General features: G+C 34.3%; 2 protein-coding genes across 3 annotated transcripts in view; one reads left to right on the top strand and one right to left on the bottom strand.

Moving 5' to 3' along the window:
* Positions 1–11,608, top strand: part of LOC127511323 (proton myo-inositol cotransporter) — a 98,385-nt gene extending 86,777 nt beyond the window's left edge. The window contains exons 7-10 of the mRNA XM_051892088.1: positions 6,164–6,289; positions 6,669–6,787; positions 8,085–8,237; positions 9,309–11,608. Of these exons, the coding sequence (XP_051748048.1) occupies positions 6,164–6,289; positions 6,669–6,787; positions 8,085–8,237; positions 9,309–9,535 (625 nt within the window). The 3' untranslated portion in view covers positions 9,536–11,608. The remainder of the gene's footprint in view (positions 1–6,163; positions 6,290–6,668; positions 6,788–8,084; positions 8,238–9,308) is intronic.
* Positions 11,609–11,694: 86 nt separating this feature from the next.
* Positions 11,695–17,316, bottom strand: LOC127511324 (uncharacterized). Of its 2 annotated transcripts, XM_051892089.1 has the most exons (12): positions 17,143–17,316; positions 16,937–16,979; positions 15,568–15,700; positions 15,342–15,471; positions 15,199–15,262; positions 14,862–15,038; positions 14,657–14,784; positions 14,454–14,557; positions 13,143–13,210; positions 12,837–12,864; positions 12,689–12,759; positions 11,695–12,303 (listed from the first exon to the last, which is right to left on the bottom strand). In XM_051892089.1, the coding sequence occupies exons 1-12, from the start codon at positions 17,163–17,165 to the stop codon at positions 11,695–11,697; spliced, it is 1,578 nt and encodes a 525-aa protein (XP_051748049.1). In that variant the 5' UTR covers positions 17,166–17,316. The 2 variants fall into 2 exon arrangements, with proteins under 2 accessions (XP_051748049.1, XP_051748051.1); XM_051892091.1 differs by having other exon boundaries at positions 11,722–12,759.
* Between the last annotated feature and the right edge of the window lie 116 nt (positions 17,317–17,432).

The raw sequence follows: 17,432 nt of genomic DNA, 5'->3' as shown, positions 1-17,432 counted from the left end.
AAGTCAAGTGCAATTTTAAGTATATTTCTGAGAAGTAGGCTACATAAAATGTACACTGAAAGTTTTCTTTCTTATTTTTAGTTTAAAAGAAGTATACTAATAGCACACTTGAATAAATTTTGCTGCATGCAAAAATAAACATACAGTGTGACCTACGTAGTCCGATTCACAAACAAATTTTACTCTTATGAAGCAGTTCTTTTAATGCATCACTCAAGAAGGCTCACAAAATCTGGAGCTAGTTTGAATTAGTCTGATGAAATTCTCTGAATGAACTCACAGAATCCATCAGAGCGGCAACTGAATTAACATATGACCATTTACAGTTCCATGTTGATGCATCATGTCTTTAATAAGCCAATATATGTTTATCTGCCTTATACAAACCCGATTCCAAAAAAGTTGAACCACTGTACAAATTGTGAATAAAAAAGGAATGCAATGATGTGGAAGTTTCAAATTTCAATATTTTATTCAGAATACAACATAGGTGACATATCAAATGTTTAAACTGAGAAAATGCATCATTTTAAGGGAAAAATACGTTGATTTTAAATTTCATGGCATCAACACATCTCAAAAAAGTTGGGACAAGGCCATGTTTACCACTGTGTGGCATCCCCTCTTCTTTTTATAACATTCTGCAAACATCTGGGGACTGAGGAGACAAGTTGCTCAAGTTTAGGAATAGGAATGTTGTCCCATTCTTGTCTAATACAGGCTTCTAGTTGCTCAACTGTCTTAGGTCCTCTTTGTCACATCTTCCTCTTTATGATGCGCCAAATGTTTTCTATGGGTGAAAGATCTGGACTGCAGGCTGGCCATTTCAGTACCCAGATCCTTCTTCTACGCAGCCATGATGTTGTAATTGATGCAGTATGTGGTCTGGCATTGTCATGTTGGAAAATGCAAGGTCTTCCCTGAAAGAGACGATGTCTGGATGGGAGCATATGTTGTTCTAGAACTTGGATATACCTTTCAGCATTGATGGTGCCTTTCCAGATGTGTAAGCTGCCCATGCCACACGCACTCATGCAACCCCATACCATCAGAGATGCAGGCTTCTGAACTGAGCGCTGATAACAACTTGGGTTGTCCTTGTCCTCTTTAGTCCGGATGACATGGCGTCCCAGTTTTCCAAAAAGAACTTCAAATTTTGATTCGTCTGACCACAGAACAGTTTTCCACTTTGCCACAGTCCATTTTAAATGAGCCTTGGCCCAGAGAAAACGCCTGCGCTTCTGGATCATGTTTAGATATGACTTCTTTTTTGACCTATAGAGCTTTAGCCGGCAACGGCAAATGGCACGGTGGATTGTGTTCACCGACAATGTTTTCTGGAAGTATTCCTGAGCCCATGTTGTGATTTCCATTACAGTAGCATTCCTGTATGTTATGCAGTGCCGTCTAATGGCCCGAAGATCACGGGCATCCAGTATGGTTTTCCGGCCTTGACCCTTACGCACAGAGATTGTTCCAGATTCTCTGAATCTTTGGATGATATTATGCACTGTAGATGATGATAACTTCAAACTCTTTGCAATTTTTCTCTGAGAAACTCCTTTCTGATATTGCTCCACTATTTTTCGCCGCAGCATTGGGGGAATTGGTGATTCTCTGCCCATCTTGACTTCTGAGAGACACTGCCACTCTGAGAGGCTCTTTTTATACCCAATCATGTTGCCAATTGACCTAATAAGTTGCAAATTGGTCCTCCAGCTGTTCCTTATATGTACATTTAACTTTTCCGGCCTCTTATTGCCACCTGTCCCAACTTTTTTGGAATGTGTAGCTTTCATGAAATCCAAAATGAGCCAATATTTGGCATGACATTTCAAAATGTCTCACTTTCAACATTTGATATGTTATCTATATTCTATTGTGAATAAAATATAAGTTTATGAGATTTGTAAATTATTGCATTCCTTTTTTATTCACAATTTGTACAGTGTCCCAACTTTTTTGGAATCGGGTTTGTAGTAATGAAATTGATAACTAGACATACCCATTAAAATAGTAAAAAATGTATTTCAAATTAATATTTTAGTCTAAAAAGTCCAACAGAGACGGATTATATCTTTCTAGATGGGTCCTAGTTTAGGAACCACAGCTGTAGTGATCTGGGGAATTCATACTGGAATAAAGTGAATATAAATCAATATCAAGCCTCTATGGGAGATGCATGAAAATGAGTTGAACACAGACAGCTCAGGAACACTGTACAATTGGAACTGTGGAACTTAGGGACTTTATGAATACCATCAGTCTCCACATCATTGTCTCAGCACCATCTGCCGGTACCATTGACCCCAGGTGGATTGCAGTAGCAATATCATCTTTGCTGCAGAAATTGAGACTTATCTTCCAATTCTTAGTAGAAAGGAGAAGAACACATCATGGTCCTCATCAAACCTCAGGCCAAATGTTGTAAAGCAGGGCTTTTAAAGCTTTACCCACCCAGGCACCCCATCCGCTTGTTAAGTTGTGACGTAAGGAATACTGTTTCCGGGTCCAAGCCTCTACTCGTTTCACTCGAGAATCTCAATAGTTGTTTATGTGCACCGTTTATATGTATATTACACATTCACCTAAGCTATTTAAAACTTACTTTGTACGCTACAGTGTCCATGCTCACAGCATCCCGAACACTAATATTTTAACAATTCATAAAAATATTTTAATCGAATCACTGTCCAACTATCTGAAATTTCAGTATGAAGATAAAGGTTAGAATCTGGATTTTTCGGTAGAATTACATCACATCATGAGTGTATATTAGCACCATTTGTGGTTTGCTTTTGGCATCTGATATAGGGTTGGGACCTGGAAGCAGTGGCGTGTGATGTCAGACTTAAATGCATACCAAAACTCACATCTAATCCAAGTGCATTCAAGGTCTGATTTCATTCTGGTTTGTCAGTCATTTACAAATAAGAGTGTCGACAATAATGAAAAGGATTTTTTTTTTTTTTTTACATTTTTTTTACATTTTTTTTTACAAAAGTAGTTAACATTGTTTGGGGGGGGGGGGGGGGGGGTAAAATAAGAGTATACTTATTTTATACTATTTTCAGTTTAAATTGACTGCTCTAGAATGTCAAGTAAAGAAAGAACATATTTCCTTTCCATATTGCCTGATATATTTTTATAAATGTACATTTTAGATTTGTATAAAAAATACATTTCTCAAGGCAACATGTGTCTTTTTCCAAATATCATGAATTATTTCTGAAATAAGTTTTTGGAGAGTCGTGCAGTATAACATTGTACAACCTGAACTAACCTTGCCCTAAAATCTGATATTTCCTGCTCCCTATTGAAGTTATTTTGGTTGGCAAGTTTTTTAAATAGGAGTGAAACAGTTTGTTAAAATATTATTCATTTTATAAGAAATAATACAATATTATACCAAACTCAAAGGAAAGGTCATTTCCAGAATTTCAATCTTTTAAAAGGTCTTTTTTCTTCATTCAAAAAAAAGAAAAGAAATGAAATGTGCATCATTGAAGAGATATATTAAGAGACATGTAAGTCATTGAATGTTTATATTGTATTTTAATGTTTAAAAAAAAAAAAAAAAAAAAAAAGTGTTATTTCATTCACCCACCATCAATTTATAAAGGATTCAATCAAGTCCCACTCTACATTTTGTCTCATTTTATTGTTTCACTCAGAAATACACCACATTCTAGAAGTAAAATGGATTGCAAATGTCATTTGTTGATTTTCTGTATAGTTTATGTCGAGTCCAGTGGAGATCTATTACTATACTTGTGTCTTTATCCGCACTCTTATTGTGAAATTATACCATTTCTAATGGGTTTCTCTTGCTTTAGTCAACAAACAAGTCATTGGCTTTCAACCTGACTGAAAATCAATTTTATGTTTGGCTCTGTTGGTGTGTACTTTGCAGTAATAACTGCGTGTGTTAGGGGGTCCAGGCTTCTTGCTGTTCCTTAATGTCACGGTAATAGAGAGTCTGAAGTGTGTGTAACCTCATAACAATGACCCCCCTGTAGTCTGACAGAGCGTGGACTCTCTCTCCATCCTAATTTACTCTTACACCATCCTCCAGTTCACCATAAGCACACCGCCAAAACAAAGCATGTTTATTTTCCTGCTAATGGATGCATAATGGCTGCGCTATCATCACAGCAGCAAACCAATTTGTGTATAGACTGTCTCTCAAAAGCCCTGTCCTCAAATCTTCTGTAATGGAATACACTATTTAATGGACACACTGTAACTGCCATGACCAAGTATCCATTGACCAAGACAGCTGGAGCTAAATACTTAATAGGTGTTGATATGTAAATGTGGTGGTCACATGTTAATGAGATTGTGGTTGTGATCTCATAATCATGAATATTTCTGAGTAAGCCATTTATGCAGCTTAAAATCAGAATAAAACGGAAAATGCAACAAACTTTATTACTGCATTGTGGCGTATTTAAAAGTGAAACAGCTTACCAAACAAGGGGAAAATGTGTGACTTCATTTAATCTTTTGGTTGTTAATATGCAACTGGCTTTACTGCAGCGCAGGCTTGCATATGTAAATAGAGAGGAGTCAGTCATATATATATTCATTTTTATTTTATTACTTAGAGCACTGTATGTATGTGTGTATATATATATATATATATATATATATATATATACATGCATTAAAATGATCAAAAGTGACAGTAAATACATTTATTGTTACAGAAGATTACTATTTCAAAATACTGTACGAAATGCTGTTCATTTGACCTTTCTATTTCATCAAAGAATCTTGAGAAAAATGTATCATGTATTTGTAATTGTCAGGCTCTGTTTTGGTTTCATTTTTCCTGTTCCAATTGCCTGAGTTCTCATCCTTGTTTCTAATTTGGTTACGCACCTGGTTCTTGTTCTGTTAATTATCATCCCTGTGTATTTAAGCCCTGATTTCTCTCTGTTCATTCTTTGGTGTTGTTAACGTTTATGTGAATCTGTAGTGTGATTTCTCCTGTGTTTATCTCTGTGTTGGTTAAAGTCTCCTTAAATATTTTTGCCTGCATCACACATTTTCTTTGTGGATTTAATACACACGCCAGCAACACGTGACAGGTTTCCACAAAATTATGAAACAGCACAACTGTTTTCTACATTGATAATAATAAGAAATGTTACTTGAGCACCAAATCAGCATATTAGAATGATTTCTGAAGGATCATGTGACACTGAAGACCAGAGTTGCTGAAAATTCAGCTTTGTATGAAGCCACAAAATAAGAATTCGTTCTCTCGTTTTAGTAAATCATGGCCACAAATTTACTAATTCGCTCCCTCGTTTGCACGATATAATAATTTGTTCCCTCAATTTAGTAAATTGTGGCCACGTTGTACTAATTATATCTTGCACACAATTTACTAAATTGAGGGAACGAATTATTATATTGTGTGCACTATTTAATTAAAACGAGGGAACAAATTAGTAAAACGTGCTGACATATTAGTAAGTAGTGGAAACGATTTGTTCAGTTGTGGTAACAATATACATATTTTAGTCCACATGTCATATGCAGGGCTCTGTAGCTTTGCCATCACAGGAAAAAATTATTTTTTAAGATAAAATAAAACAGAAATAATTATTTTAAATTTAAATATTTCACAATATTACAGTTTTTACTGTATTTATGATCAATGAATGCAGCCTAAATGAGCATAAGAGACTTTTTTCAAAGCCGTTAAAACATCTTACAGACCCCAAACGTTTGAGCAGTAGTCTATGTATAAACTTTTTGATTTTACTTCTTGCTATATTACTTGATATATTTCTGAGTGAAACATAATTTTGAAAATGAAAAAATTAGGGCGGGACTTACTTTAATGTCATCCATCAGGAGTTGACTGAAGTGGGAAAATATTATGAACAAAAAAATAATAAGTTGTTCCAGAGTGCAGAGCAAGTTATTACATTTTGGTGATTTTTTTCCTTTAGAATAATGTGCACTGATGAATCGTGCATGATAAGAAATTCTGGCAATGTGTATTAAGAAAGTAAATGGGTCCATTCTGACTTTAGATAAGTAGATTTCAAGGTCAGTATATTGACACAGCACATTGACAGGCTTGTCTTCGGTTTGGCTGGGTTTTAGTTTTTAAGTAATTTGTCTTGCTCTCAAATTACCTTTCCAGGTCGTGTGAGCCCTGTATGTTGGACCCCAGCTGTGGTTACTGTTATCAGGAAAACAGCACTGCTGTGTTTGCCTCCTCCTGTGTGCCCGTCAATCCGACCTCAACCGAGAGAGCAGCGTGGGGCAAGTGAGTCACTAGTGAAGCCAGGATTACGTGTGTACTTGTGCTGTTCTGTGTATATTTGGGCATATTATGTGATTTCATTCTAAAGTACATTGCTAAGTTGCCTCATAAAACTTGCCAGATGTCAAATCTGTAATAAAACTGGTTGTCAAAGTTGTCATGCCCTTCAAAAAAAGGGTATTTCCCAACTTGAGCCTTTTTGGTTTTTGTATAACATTTTATCTCTTTAACACATTTTAGATTGTTCATTGTCACATTACTGCATGATGTTACATGTAGTTGAACTTGCAGTGCTGTTTAGTTATTTATACATTTTCATTTATTTAACTGTTAATTCATATACCTTATAAAATTCATTGTGTGTCGGGTTTAACTCTAACAGGTGCTCCAACTCCACACATATGCCAGATAGTGGTATATGGGCTTATAACTTTTGCCCAACCTCTTATTCATGGGTTGTGCTCCTGGGACTTGTGCTCTATCTCGCATCTTTTGCCCCAGGTAAGATGATTAAAATTGTTTTTTAATTAACTCCGCATACAGTACATGCTCTTCTATTCAGCAGAGCCACAACAACACTACTGATTCCACAGGGCAGTTATGAGCCGGGACTCTTATGAGCCAGCTCTTCTTAGTAAATCAGAAATATAGTTTGCTACCAGAAGAATGTAGTCAGATTACCAAATTAATGACACCTATGAGCCAGGTCCTTTTAGTGAATCAAAAACATAAAGCTTGACCAGTGTAGTCCAAATCCTGAACAAATGATTCTTATGATCAGTTTCTTTTTAGCGAATCATAAAAATATTGCAAGACCATTGTAGTCTGATTACTGAACAAATGACTTGTATGAGTCATTATTTTTAGTAATTCACTAATATACTTTGCTACCAAAAGAAGGTAGTCAGATTACAAAACAGATTACTCTTATGATTTAGTTTCTTTTAGGGAATCAAAAACAGAACAGTCTACTCTGATTGACTACACTGAATGACTCTTAAGAACTAGTTTTTTTTTTTTTTTTTAATCTAAACTTTATTTTGTTTTTTAAGATTCATTTTTGGCATTTTTGCCTTTATTTCAATAGTCCAAAAAGGGAAACAACAATATGGTAAAAGAGATGGTAAAAGCATCATCAATCCTAATTTGAAGGATCCTTGGAGGGCAGCCTTCGTTTCATGTCCTTTATTCAGCTCATTTTGAAGGATGCATCAAGTGTATCCTTTGCGTTCTTCGATCAGTCACAATCCTTTGCACACATTAGAATTCACGAAAAATAACTTACAGAAAACAAGCTTATCTGAATTCATGAAATACAGCAAAAATAATGTTTTTGGAGATAAATGCATACATGTTATCTTTTGTTTAGGTGAAAATTAATCACTTAACACCAAACTGCCAATAATGTAAGCCACTGGAAGAACACAGGCGGTTTTCATTTACTGCACTGCATTAATAAACAGCCAGTTAATATACTTTTTTTTCCTAAATTAATTTTTAATAGTATTTTCGTGCCGTGACCGTGGGGGTGGGAACATGTGTGCTGTACAATGCGCACTTACTAGACCGTCTCATTCTAGCAATTAATGCTGATGAGGACTCTGTTTTCCTTAGCAATACATGCTAAACTACTGTACGAAAAATGCCAGAAGGAACCAGCAATCCATCACCATTGTGCCAAGACATACTGTATAACCACAGGTTGCTTTGGGGGAATTATATCTGTTTTACCTGGAATTATACCATGTTCATTGTGACATTGCATTAAGGTCATTTAAAAAATTTTACCTCTTAACAGGAATGGGACCGATGCCATGGACAGTTAATTCTGAAATCTACCCTCTTTGGGCCAGAAGCACAGGCAATGCTTGTTCAGCTGGGGTGAACTGGACCTTCAATGTGCTGGTGTCTCTAACGTTCCTCCATATGGCCCAGTATCTGACTTACTACGGTAATGCTCTAATTAGTTCAGTGACAGCAGTCATGAACATGACCTTTTTGTCAGCATCAATACAGTATTTGATCTCTCAACATCAAGAGTATAAGCATTAAGGCATTGTAGAACTAATTATGTTCATGACTCACTAATACTTTCCTCTGGAAGTCCCTGTGCAAATTGACATTTTAAGCACACTTTCATGGACTTATTGTGTCAATTCCTCAGTGTATGGTGTTGAAAAGGAAAAAGAAAGTTTGTCTTGGTAACAGTTCATCAATATGTAATAAAATGCTTTGCATCTAAAACAACTTTTCTTTTTTGTTGACATCATCTAGGCAGTGCAGGCCATTGGATAATTATAGTATTATACATTTTCTTTTTGTAAAGAAAAAAAATTATCAAAAATACATGAAAAAAAAAACACTTAAAAATACAAAAAATATACAGTAAAATAATAAAAATGGGTCATTCTTTTATGTTGAGGTCAGTGAAAATGTTGGAACTACAATTCCTACTAGGCCAGCAGAAAAAAAAAAAAAAATGTATAGTTGACTTCTGTATAGCCATTATTAAAGGGTTAGTTCACCCAAAAATGAAAATTCTGTCATTAATTACTCACCCTCATGTCGTTCCACACCCATAAGACCTTCGTTCATCTTCGAAATACAAATTAAGATATTTTTGGTAAAATCTGATGGCTCAGTGAGGCCTCCATTGCCAGCAAGATAATTAACACTTTCAGATGTCCAGAAAGGTACTAAAAACATATTTAAAACAGTTCATGTGACTACAGTGGTTCAACCTTAATGTTATGAAGCGACGAGAATACTTTTTGTGCGGCAAAAAAACAAAATAACGACAATAATATCTATTCAACAATATCTAGTGATGGGCAATTTCAAAACACTGATTCATGAAGCAGTGTTTTGAAATCGCCCATCACTAGATATTGTTGAATAAAGTAATTATTTTGTTTTTTTTGGCACACAAAAAGTATTCTCGTTGCTTCATAACATTAAGGTTGAACCAAAAATGATAATTTATTTAATTTATTAAATAATATCTCTCTCTGTTGTTTTCCAGGCGTATTCTTCCTTTATTCCAGTTTGGCTCTAACTGGTTTCTTTTTCATTTATGGCTGCCTCCCTGAGACTAAGGGACGGCGACTAGAAGAAATTGAGTCCTTGTTTGAAAACCGGCTCTGCTCGTGTGGTATCTCGGATTCTGATGAGGATCGGCAGGTGGAATACATCCGGGTAAAAGGGTCAAACTACCACCTATCGGACAACGACGCATCAGATGTCGAATAACGTGTGAAACCTCTGGTTTGGTGTCGATTGAGCCTCGTTCAACCCTGACGTCAGGTCCGCCCACTGTATTGGTCAGGTTGAGCCTCTCTCATCCAGACGTTCACCGCGATGGCAAGAACAGGGTTGTAGAGCACACACAAACAAACACGCAGTGCCATGTCAGCTTTTATGATATTGTCAGTATGTTTCTGGCTCGTTCCTTCACTGTCAGATGAATATCCTCTGCTTATTTATGTAAAATGAGATGTTAGCTGTAAATTCAGTAATATATATATGCAGAAGGATATTATTGTTTTTGTCTTAATGTCACCACTTTAGAAGTTTACATTTAACTATGGCAACTTCCAGTTCTGAGAACCCTAAAAATGTGAAAAGGGTTTATTGTATTTTAGAATAATAATGAAGTCATCAAAATATTAAAAATATCATTAATGGAAGTGTTGGAATTATGTAGTGATCAAAAATATTCAACAAATAATTCTTTTCTATACATTCAAGTGCGTCTGAATTTTTGACTAGTAGTCTAAATTAATCCAAACCAATTGCCTAAAATAATGTGACTTCCTGAATATCAACAAAATATAATAATGAAGTGAAGTGAATAAACATAATTTGACATGTCCTCCTCATTAAAATCTTCAAGGCTTTTAAAACATGATAGTGATAATACGTGGTCCGTCTTTCACTGTCTGGTTTTTGAAAAACCATAGATTATTTTGTAATTTGAACCTTCATGTTTATAGAATTATAGATCATTGCCACAAAACAGTCATATGTAGCTTTCTGCAGTTTTCTTTGATAGTGTAGTGTGGCCTTATAAAATATTTCAATTTTTATTTGTTTGTTTCATTATAGTTTTTTGAACTCATTTCTTTTTTAATTTAATTCTTTATTTTCCTTCAAATGTAAAAATGTTAAATGTTTACATTTTAAATTTTATGATTTTTTATTAAATACATATATTTTTATTATTATTTTTATTTGTCTTCCTTATAGCCTAGTGTACAAAAATCATTGCAGTTGGTCTTGTCCATGGAACAGTGTAGGATAACCGTTTCGACAAGTACTGTAATATCCAAATGTTCTGTTGTGCTACTTCGTAAGTATACAAATAGACAAATACACATCAAAGTGTGCCAAATCCACCTGAAAATCTCTATGTTGTGGTTGTAGCTTTATCAAAATCAAGTTGATGGCTTTCGTAAAAGCAACCAATAACTTGTCAGCTTAAGTACCTGTTTAAAGGTTTCACTGTGTTCAGTGATACATAATTGTGCACATCAGACCTTGTGTAATGTGTGTTTTGTTCAGATACTGTACATGATCATGTGTAATTTGACATTTTCCATTGGATAAAACTTAATTTGGTTGAGAGAAGCACAAATTAAATTGGCACAATGTTTGGCATTATATCAATTTAGATTTTACGGGAAAAGTTCACCCACAAATACACCCTCAATCATAATTACTCACCCTCACATCGTTCCAATTTTTTTTTTTTTTTTTTCTGTGGATCATAAAAGGACACATTCTGAAGAATGTTCAAGCTGCTCTTTTCCATATAATGAAAGCATATAGTGACCAAGGTGGGCCAATCTCCAAAAAGGACATAAAAAATCTGAATTTTTGACGTTTTTTGGGTGAACTATTCAAAACCAATCAAATCTCTAACAAAATATATTATTGCTTCAATTAAAGTCCAAGAAGAGATGTTAGAAAATTTTCAGTCTACATGTATAATGTAATTTAGAGGTTTATTAAACAGTTTCATGTGTACCAGATGTATTTGAATTTTAGATTGTACTCCAACATGGACAGTCCTTTGTGTTATTACCAATGAACACATCTGTTTTAAGTGTATGGATGTATTTTTTTTTTATTTATTTATTATGTGAAACAAAATGCAGCGTTTCTACCGTTTATGGAAACTAGTGAGGACAAATGTTGTGTTGTACAGTATTTGATTACTGTTGCTGTACTGTTGCTAGATTTATATTCTATAAAACTAAATATATGAACTTTGAAAACTTGAATATGTACTTGGAGATAATAATAAAGACATATAACATACAATATTGTTTTTAAGATTTGGCTTTTCAATCCTACATTCATCAAATTTGAAGTGAAGTAACAATCAATTTTTCAAAATGTAATTTTGCTTACTGCCTAATTAATGCCAAATCTCTTTTCATGCTCTTCTGACTACGAAGTTTGCGGAAGGAGATGCCCGTTTGTGATTCTGGATGTCTCTGTGCCTGCTGGTTTGTTGCTGATGCCTCTGAGGGCCTATTTCCTGTTCTTTTGTGGCCATCCTTTGGAGAACTAAGTGTAGTTGGTTTGAGCATCTGATTAAAATTAGAAGACAGCCGCCTTGTGGTAAGGACGTTAGTTTTGTGATCAACAGTGGGGAAAGACACAGAGTTGCTGGGATGAATAAGCAAACACTGAACTGAGACATCACAGTAAGATAAAGCATCTGTTTGTGTCCCGGCATCCAAGGTTATTGGAGGATTCCCATCACGCCTTTGTGCTTTAGTCTGGAGATGAGAAGGAACAAACTGATTTTCCTTGTGTTTCTGTCCATGGTTCACTTGTCTCAGACTGTCCGAAACTCTGGATTTTACCTCACTTTGACAATCACAGTAAGATTTTGCATCATGTTTGCAGGATGGAGTTTGTGAAGGTGTTTCTGTTAAATTGTTCACAGATAAGCAACAGTGCTTTGCCATGAAAGAATCTTCAGCATGGTGCAAGTCAATGTTTTCTTCCTGTCCATTAAGAGAGAATTTCATGGTCATAAAGAAATAATTTGATGGGTAAATTTCACAAAAACATGTCCAAGTCATATTTCATCCAAAAAAAAAAAAAAAAACACTTATGGTTGATAGGTTAATAGGTTAACAAAGCAAAAACATTATCTAACTATTATTTTAACAATGTAGAGACTACATATATAAACTAATCTTTTCAGTGAATCAAATGAAATATGTATTCACTGAAATACTTTAAGGAACAAAGCTGGTCATTTTCATTACATTCAGTGTGTTCATTACGTTTTTCATGCACCATATACCAGCAGAGATTATAGAATCCATTTTCATTGTTATGGTGATTAAGATTATTCAAATTACAGGAGTACAGTTTTTGTCTTACGTCCTCTTGGCCGAGATAAACTCTTCTGGGAGATTCACAAACATGCACAAAGACATTTCTACCGTCAGCACCTGCTGAAACAAAATAAAACTTGTTGTTCTGAGCACATTTAAAATGATACTTCATAAATAATAACCAGAACACTTACATGTGTTGCAGTTGGTAGATACAAATTCCTGAAAGAAAGAAAAAACTTAGCTTACTGTATGTATATGTTGTTTTTAACCACAAGGGGACAGTATTTGCCTACAATTGATAATAATTCAAATGTCCCTATAGTTTGTCAGCATTTCACTTTATTTCTAAATGAACCAACCAGTCAACTCTATGTATTAATGAAGTAACCATATGCTGAAAATGATGTAAAAGCCAGAAAATATCCATAAATAAATTTTTTCCAATATAAAGTTTCATTTCTTAATTTAAAAGAGTGCACAAGCTTGTTTTTTAATACCTGTGTTGAAAAGTGGCCATCATTGTCCATGTTTTGTGATCTGTCACAAGAACTCATTGAGGCAAGCACTATAATAAATGAGAATAATAAAGAAACATCTTATGCAATGAATCAAAATAATGACTGTACTCTGGACAGCTCATGGAGACTTGTAAATATTATTAATTGAGTACGTCAGTCAAATGTAATAATGTTTCTGTATTTTCTCAAAATCTGAGATGGACCTCACTGCAGAACACAAGATCTAGATCCAACTCCTCCCACTTTACGTATCCCTAAACCTACCAATCTCCACCCCCTGATCCCTAAACCTACCCATCTCCACCCCCTGGATCTGGATCCTGGATCTCATGTTCTGCACTGAGGAGCTACTGCAAAATCTCACAATTATTTACTATAAAAAGATATAAATACTCTGCATCTGTATTAACCTTAAAGAGTAAATGTAATATTTCATAGGGGAAATTTCCCATTTCAAATATTGCTTATTAAATGACATTAAATAATTGTCTGCGGTGTTTTTAGATTTTGTTTTTCTTTATTGATATTTTTTCTTAAAGATTTGGGGCAAAAATCTTGTTCATTTACACAGTTTTATTATTATTATTATTTATTTATTTATTTTATTTTTAAAGAACAATTGAATCAATTTTTAAAATAGTTGATCACATTAAAAACCTATAAAAGTTTACCTTTTCTGTGGGTTTTTCATTTATATTTTTATACAGTATCCATTTATGATGTGGCAATTTGATTTCTTTTGCTTTGATTACTAATATTCCACATGGATAAACTCAAAAAATTTTGGAGATTATGATTTTCCTTAAGAATTATGTTTTTGTCTTTTTTTTTTTTCCTAATATTTGTCTCTGGTATTTTTGCTGATAACCCAATAACCAATATATATATATATATATATATATATACACACATATATATATATATATATATATACACATATATATATATATATATATATATATTTTTTTTTTTTTTTTTTTTTTTTTTTAATGACCTCCTTTTGCCTTGATTACAGCTTGCATTCTTGCTGTCATTGTTTTATGTACTTTTCCACAGTCCACAGTCTCTGTTGTTATTGACTTCAAAATAGTTTCTAGTTATTTCCAAAGACTTGCTTTTGATTAAACTTTTGTGCGGCCTATCTTTGAATCCATTAAATCCCAAAAATAATTATATTTTAGCATTAGAAACACTACTGTGACTACTAGCTTACACATACTGGTGTGGATGATTTTGTTTTTATTTTAGTATCTCCCTCCTAACTACATAGGCTAGAAGCTATATTATTACCTTCACAATCTATGCTCTTGAAATCTATGAACAGTGGCTCCTCCGGTTGTTCACTGCTCAGTGGATACAAAACTGAGGTCACTGAATGCTCTCCCATCTCTGGGCTGCAACATATTATGATAATTCCATGTTATATGCACTTTCTCATACCTATTCTCTTACTGGCATACTGTGTTGGAATATAGTAATATCACTGTACCCACTTTGGTAGTGTGCTCTCAAACTGAGTTCCAACCACTAAGCTATTGTGTGGCGGATCTTGATCAGGAGCTTCATTAGATGCAACTTTCCATGGATTATTCAGCTTTGCTGGTTGAGAGAATGACACATACTGAAAGGAGACATATTCTGTAACTATTTGTGTTACTCGGTTGTGTTGCAAAAGCTGTTGACTTGATATCAATAGACCTGAGGAGTATTCTTCTTCATATTATCAGGATTGTCCCTGGATGGCAGGGGGGAGGGTACATGTGGTGTGGGTTTCGGTTGGATTGGATCTGAGGAGTCAGCAGAAGTTGAGGATGGTTGCTGTTGATTTTCTGAGCCACTGATATCGGACAGGTTAGATTCAAGCACAGGAGACAGCTACGGGAGAACAAGCCATTATAATCCTTGATAATTCCCTTGAGAACTTTTATATACAAAATACTATAAATATTAATAATGCCAAGTTAATATTAGGGTCAACAGCTGATAAAATATAGGTGAATGATTTTGTGGTAGTGACAATTTTATTCATCCTTACTGGCTTGAACTTAAATTCTTCAGAAAGGCGATGTTTTCTGATTTTGAAACCAGGTGTGTCTACACTGTTGGAACAAATATCCAATAACTGTAGATGAAATTATTAGGAAATATAGATGGAATAACAAACCTCGTGAAATGTACCTGTACTGTGGCTGACTGGCGACTAGGTTCAGCTTTGAAGGAGAGCAAGGGCTCATTGGTAACTCTAAGGGTTCGTTCAAAGCTTTTTTGGTTCTTTTTGCACCAATCAAACGGTTTATTTTTGGTTTGCCTACAAAACAAAAGAGATCATGATTATGAGACTTTATTAAAAGGTCATAAAAGAATGTTTTATTTGTGTTCATTTGTAAGTGCACTATGACTATACCGGTTTGCTCTTTCTTTGACGCAATCTGGTTGACTATGAATAATGTCAGCAGATCCATATTGCCAGAGTTTTGTCCTTGGGTTGAGTCCATAATATTTGACTTTCTCTTCATCCTTTGCTTTTGAAAAAATGCCTTGAGGTGGAACAGAGAATTATCAGTGAAGGGCTTTCAGATAAAATAAAACACTACAACTAAGCCTGGGGGAAAAAAACTTTTCTGACTACCCAATCAACTTTTTTTCCAAAAAGCACCTAGCAACTAATTTATCTATTTATTAAAATTTATTTGGCAACTTTTACCAACTTTTGAAAAGTGACTCAAACAATAAAAAGGCACATATTTTCCTCTAAAATACACAGAAAGAGGAAACCACTGAACAGCTATAGCTAGCCAAGCAGCACATCAGCCTGGAGAGAGCTGAAGAAAGATGCCTAATAGTACACACATTATATGTGAATTAAGTTGATAGTTGCAATTTTTCTATAATAATTGTTCATTTATGATACAGCATGTTATTAGCTTGTACCTAAAATTGTTCAGTTAGGTACACTGTAAGAAAAAAATTGTAGAAAAACAGAAAAGGTACTGGTAATTTTCTGTCAGGACACTATCTGTTAAGTTGTAACCCTGTGTGTAACCCTAAAACACAAAATGCAATGCGTAATTTAAAACACAGGTAAAACACCCGTGAAAAATCAATACGGTTAATTCCTTAATATAAACACAGTACATTGTGCCCTATTAGCCCGACATTTTTTTTTAGTTATTGTAGCACACTAACTACCATTACACTGCTTAAAGCTGTAATTGTTCAAAGTTTACTAGTTAATAAGAAAATAGGAAAATGTAATTGTTCAAAAACTGTTCAATAATTCAATGTTGTTTTTAAAATTAAAAATATCCGATCGCAAAAAATATTTATATTATAAATAAAATGTTTATATTATTTTTTATGAATAAATTTAAATTAACATTTCAAATCATATTTTTTATGCGTATTTACGCAATAATGCAGTTTTGCGTCATGTGTACGTAATGACATCATAACACAATGACATCACAACATCATTTAGCAACTTTTGGCAACTTCCCTTGAAAATTAGTTGGCAACACTGGCCTGACCATTTAAAGAAGTGGTAAAAAAAAACAATCCTGCTAAACCAGCTATGGCTGGTTTTAGCTGTCCTTTTTTCTGCAGGGAATTAACCTGTAACCCTAGTTTAACACAATTCATGCAACTAAAATACAGTTAGCTATAGTAAATTTTTGTAGGCCTATTTACAAGTTATTGTTCAAATGTACTACTATGAATGTGTAGTCACTTAAAAGGTGAAAACGTCTTAGTTTAAAGAGATTAAATATACTCACTCTCTGTTTTATTGAGTCTTCTTTGTTTTTCACATACCTGCTCCTGGTTAGTTAATTAGACGCCATTAGACATATGTAAATTTAATTTATACCACGTAATTTTGATAACATCTTTCCGTTGAACTCTAAGAAATGTTAGTTTTACCGTCAAGAATGATATAAAATCAGTTAGAGCGTTTTAATGAAGTTAGCATGTTAGCACTGACCGGGATCCTCCGACCCAATTCATGTTGCTCTCAGTCTGAGGCGGTAATAAATTCACCCTCTCTCTTTCTCTAACTAAACACTGACAGCGTTAAATGCTATCTTTTCAGTTTATGGTGGTATTAGGCATATGTCAAGAACAGTAACCAATAATATGAACAGGAAGCGGTAACCGCGCGAGCGTGGTCACTGTGCGCGAGAGTACTTCACAAAAGCTGGAAGTGACTTCTCATCAGCGATCTTTTATGTTAAGTCTTTCTTCAGAAATTAATATATTTTATTAAATCACCAT

The sequence above is a fragment of the Ctenopharyngodon idella genome, chromosome 4, assembly GCF_019924925.1.
Source record: "Ctenopharyngodon idella isolate HZGC_01 chromosome 4, HZGC01, whole genome shotgun sequence".
In the NCBI taxonomy this organism is placed as follows: Eukaryota; Metazoa; Chordata; class Actinopteri; order Cypriniformes; family Xenocyprididae; genus Ctenopharyngodon; species Ctenopharyngodon idella.
This window is presented reverse-complemented; position numbering and strand designations above follow the sequence as displayed.

Coding starts and splice junctions, on each gene's coding strand:
- LOC127511324 (XM_051892089.1), bottom strand. CDS start 17,165: ATGAATTGGGTCGGAGGATCCCG. Junction 16,980..17,142: donor AATTGGGTCGGAGGATCCCG/GTCAGTGCTAAC, acceptor TTAACTAACCAG/GAGCAGGTATGTGAAAAACA. Junction 14,785..14,861: donor TGAAGAAGAATACTCCTCAG/GTCTATTGATAT, acceptor GTCTCCTTTCAG/TATGTGTCATTCTCTCAACC.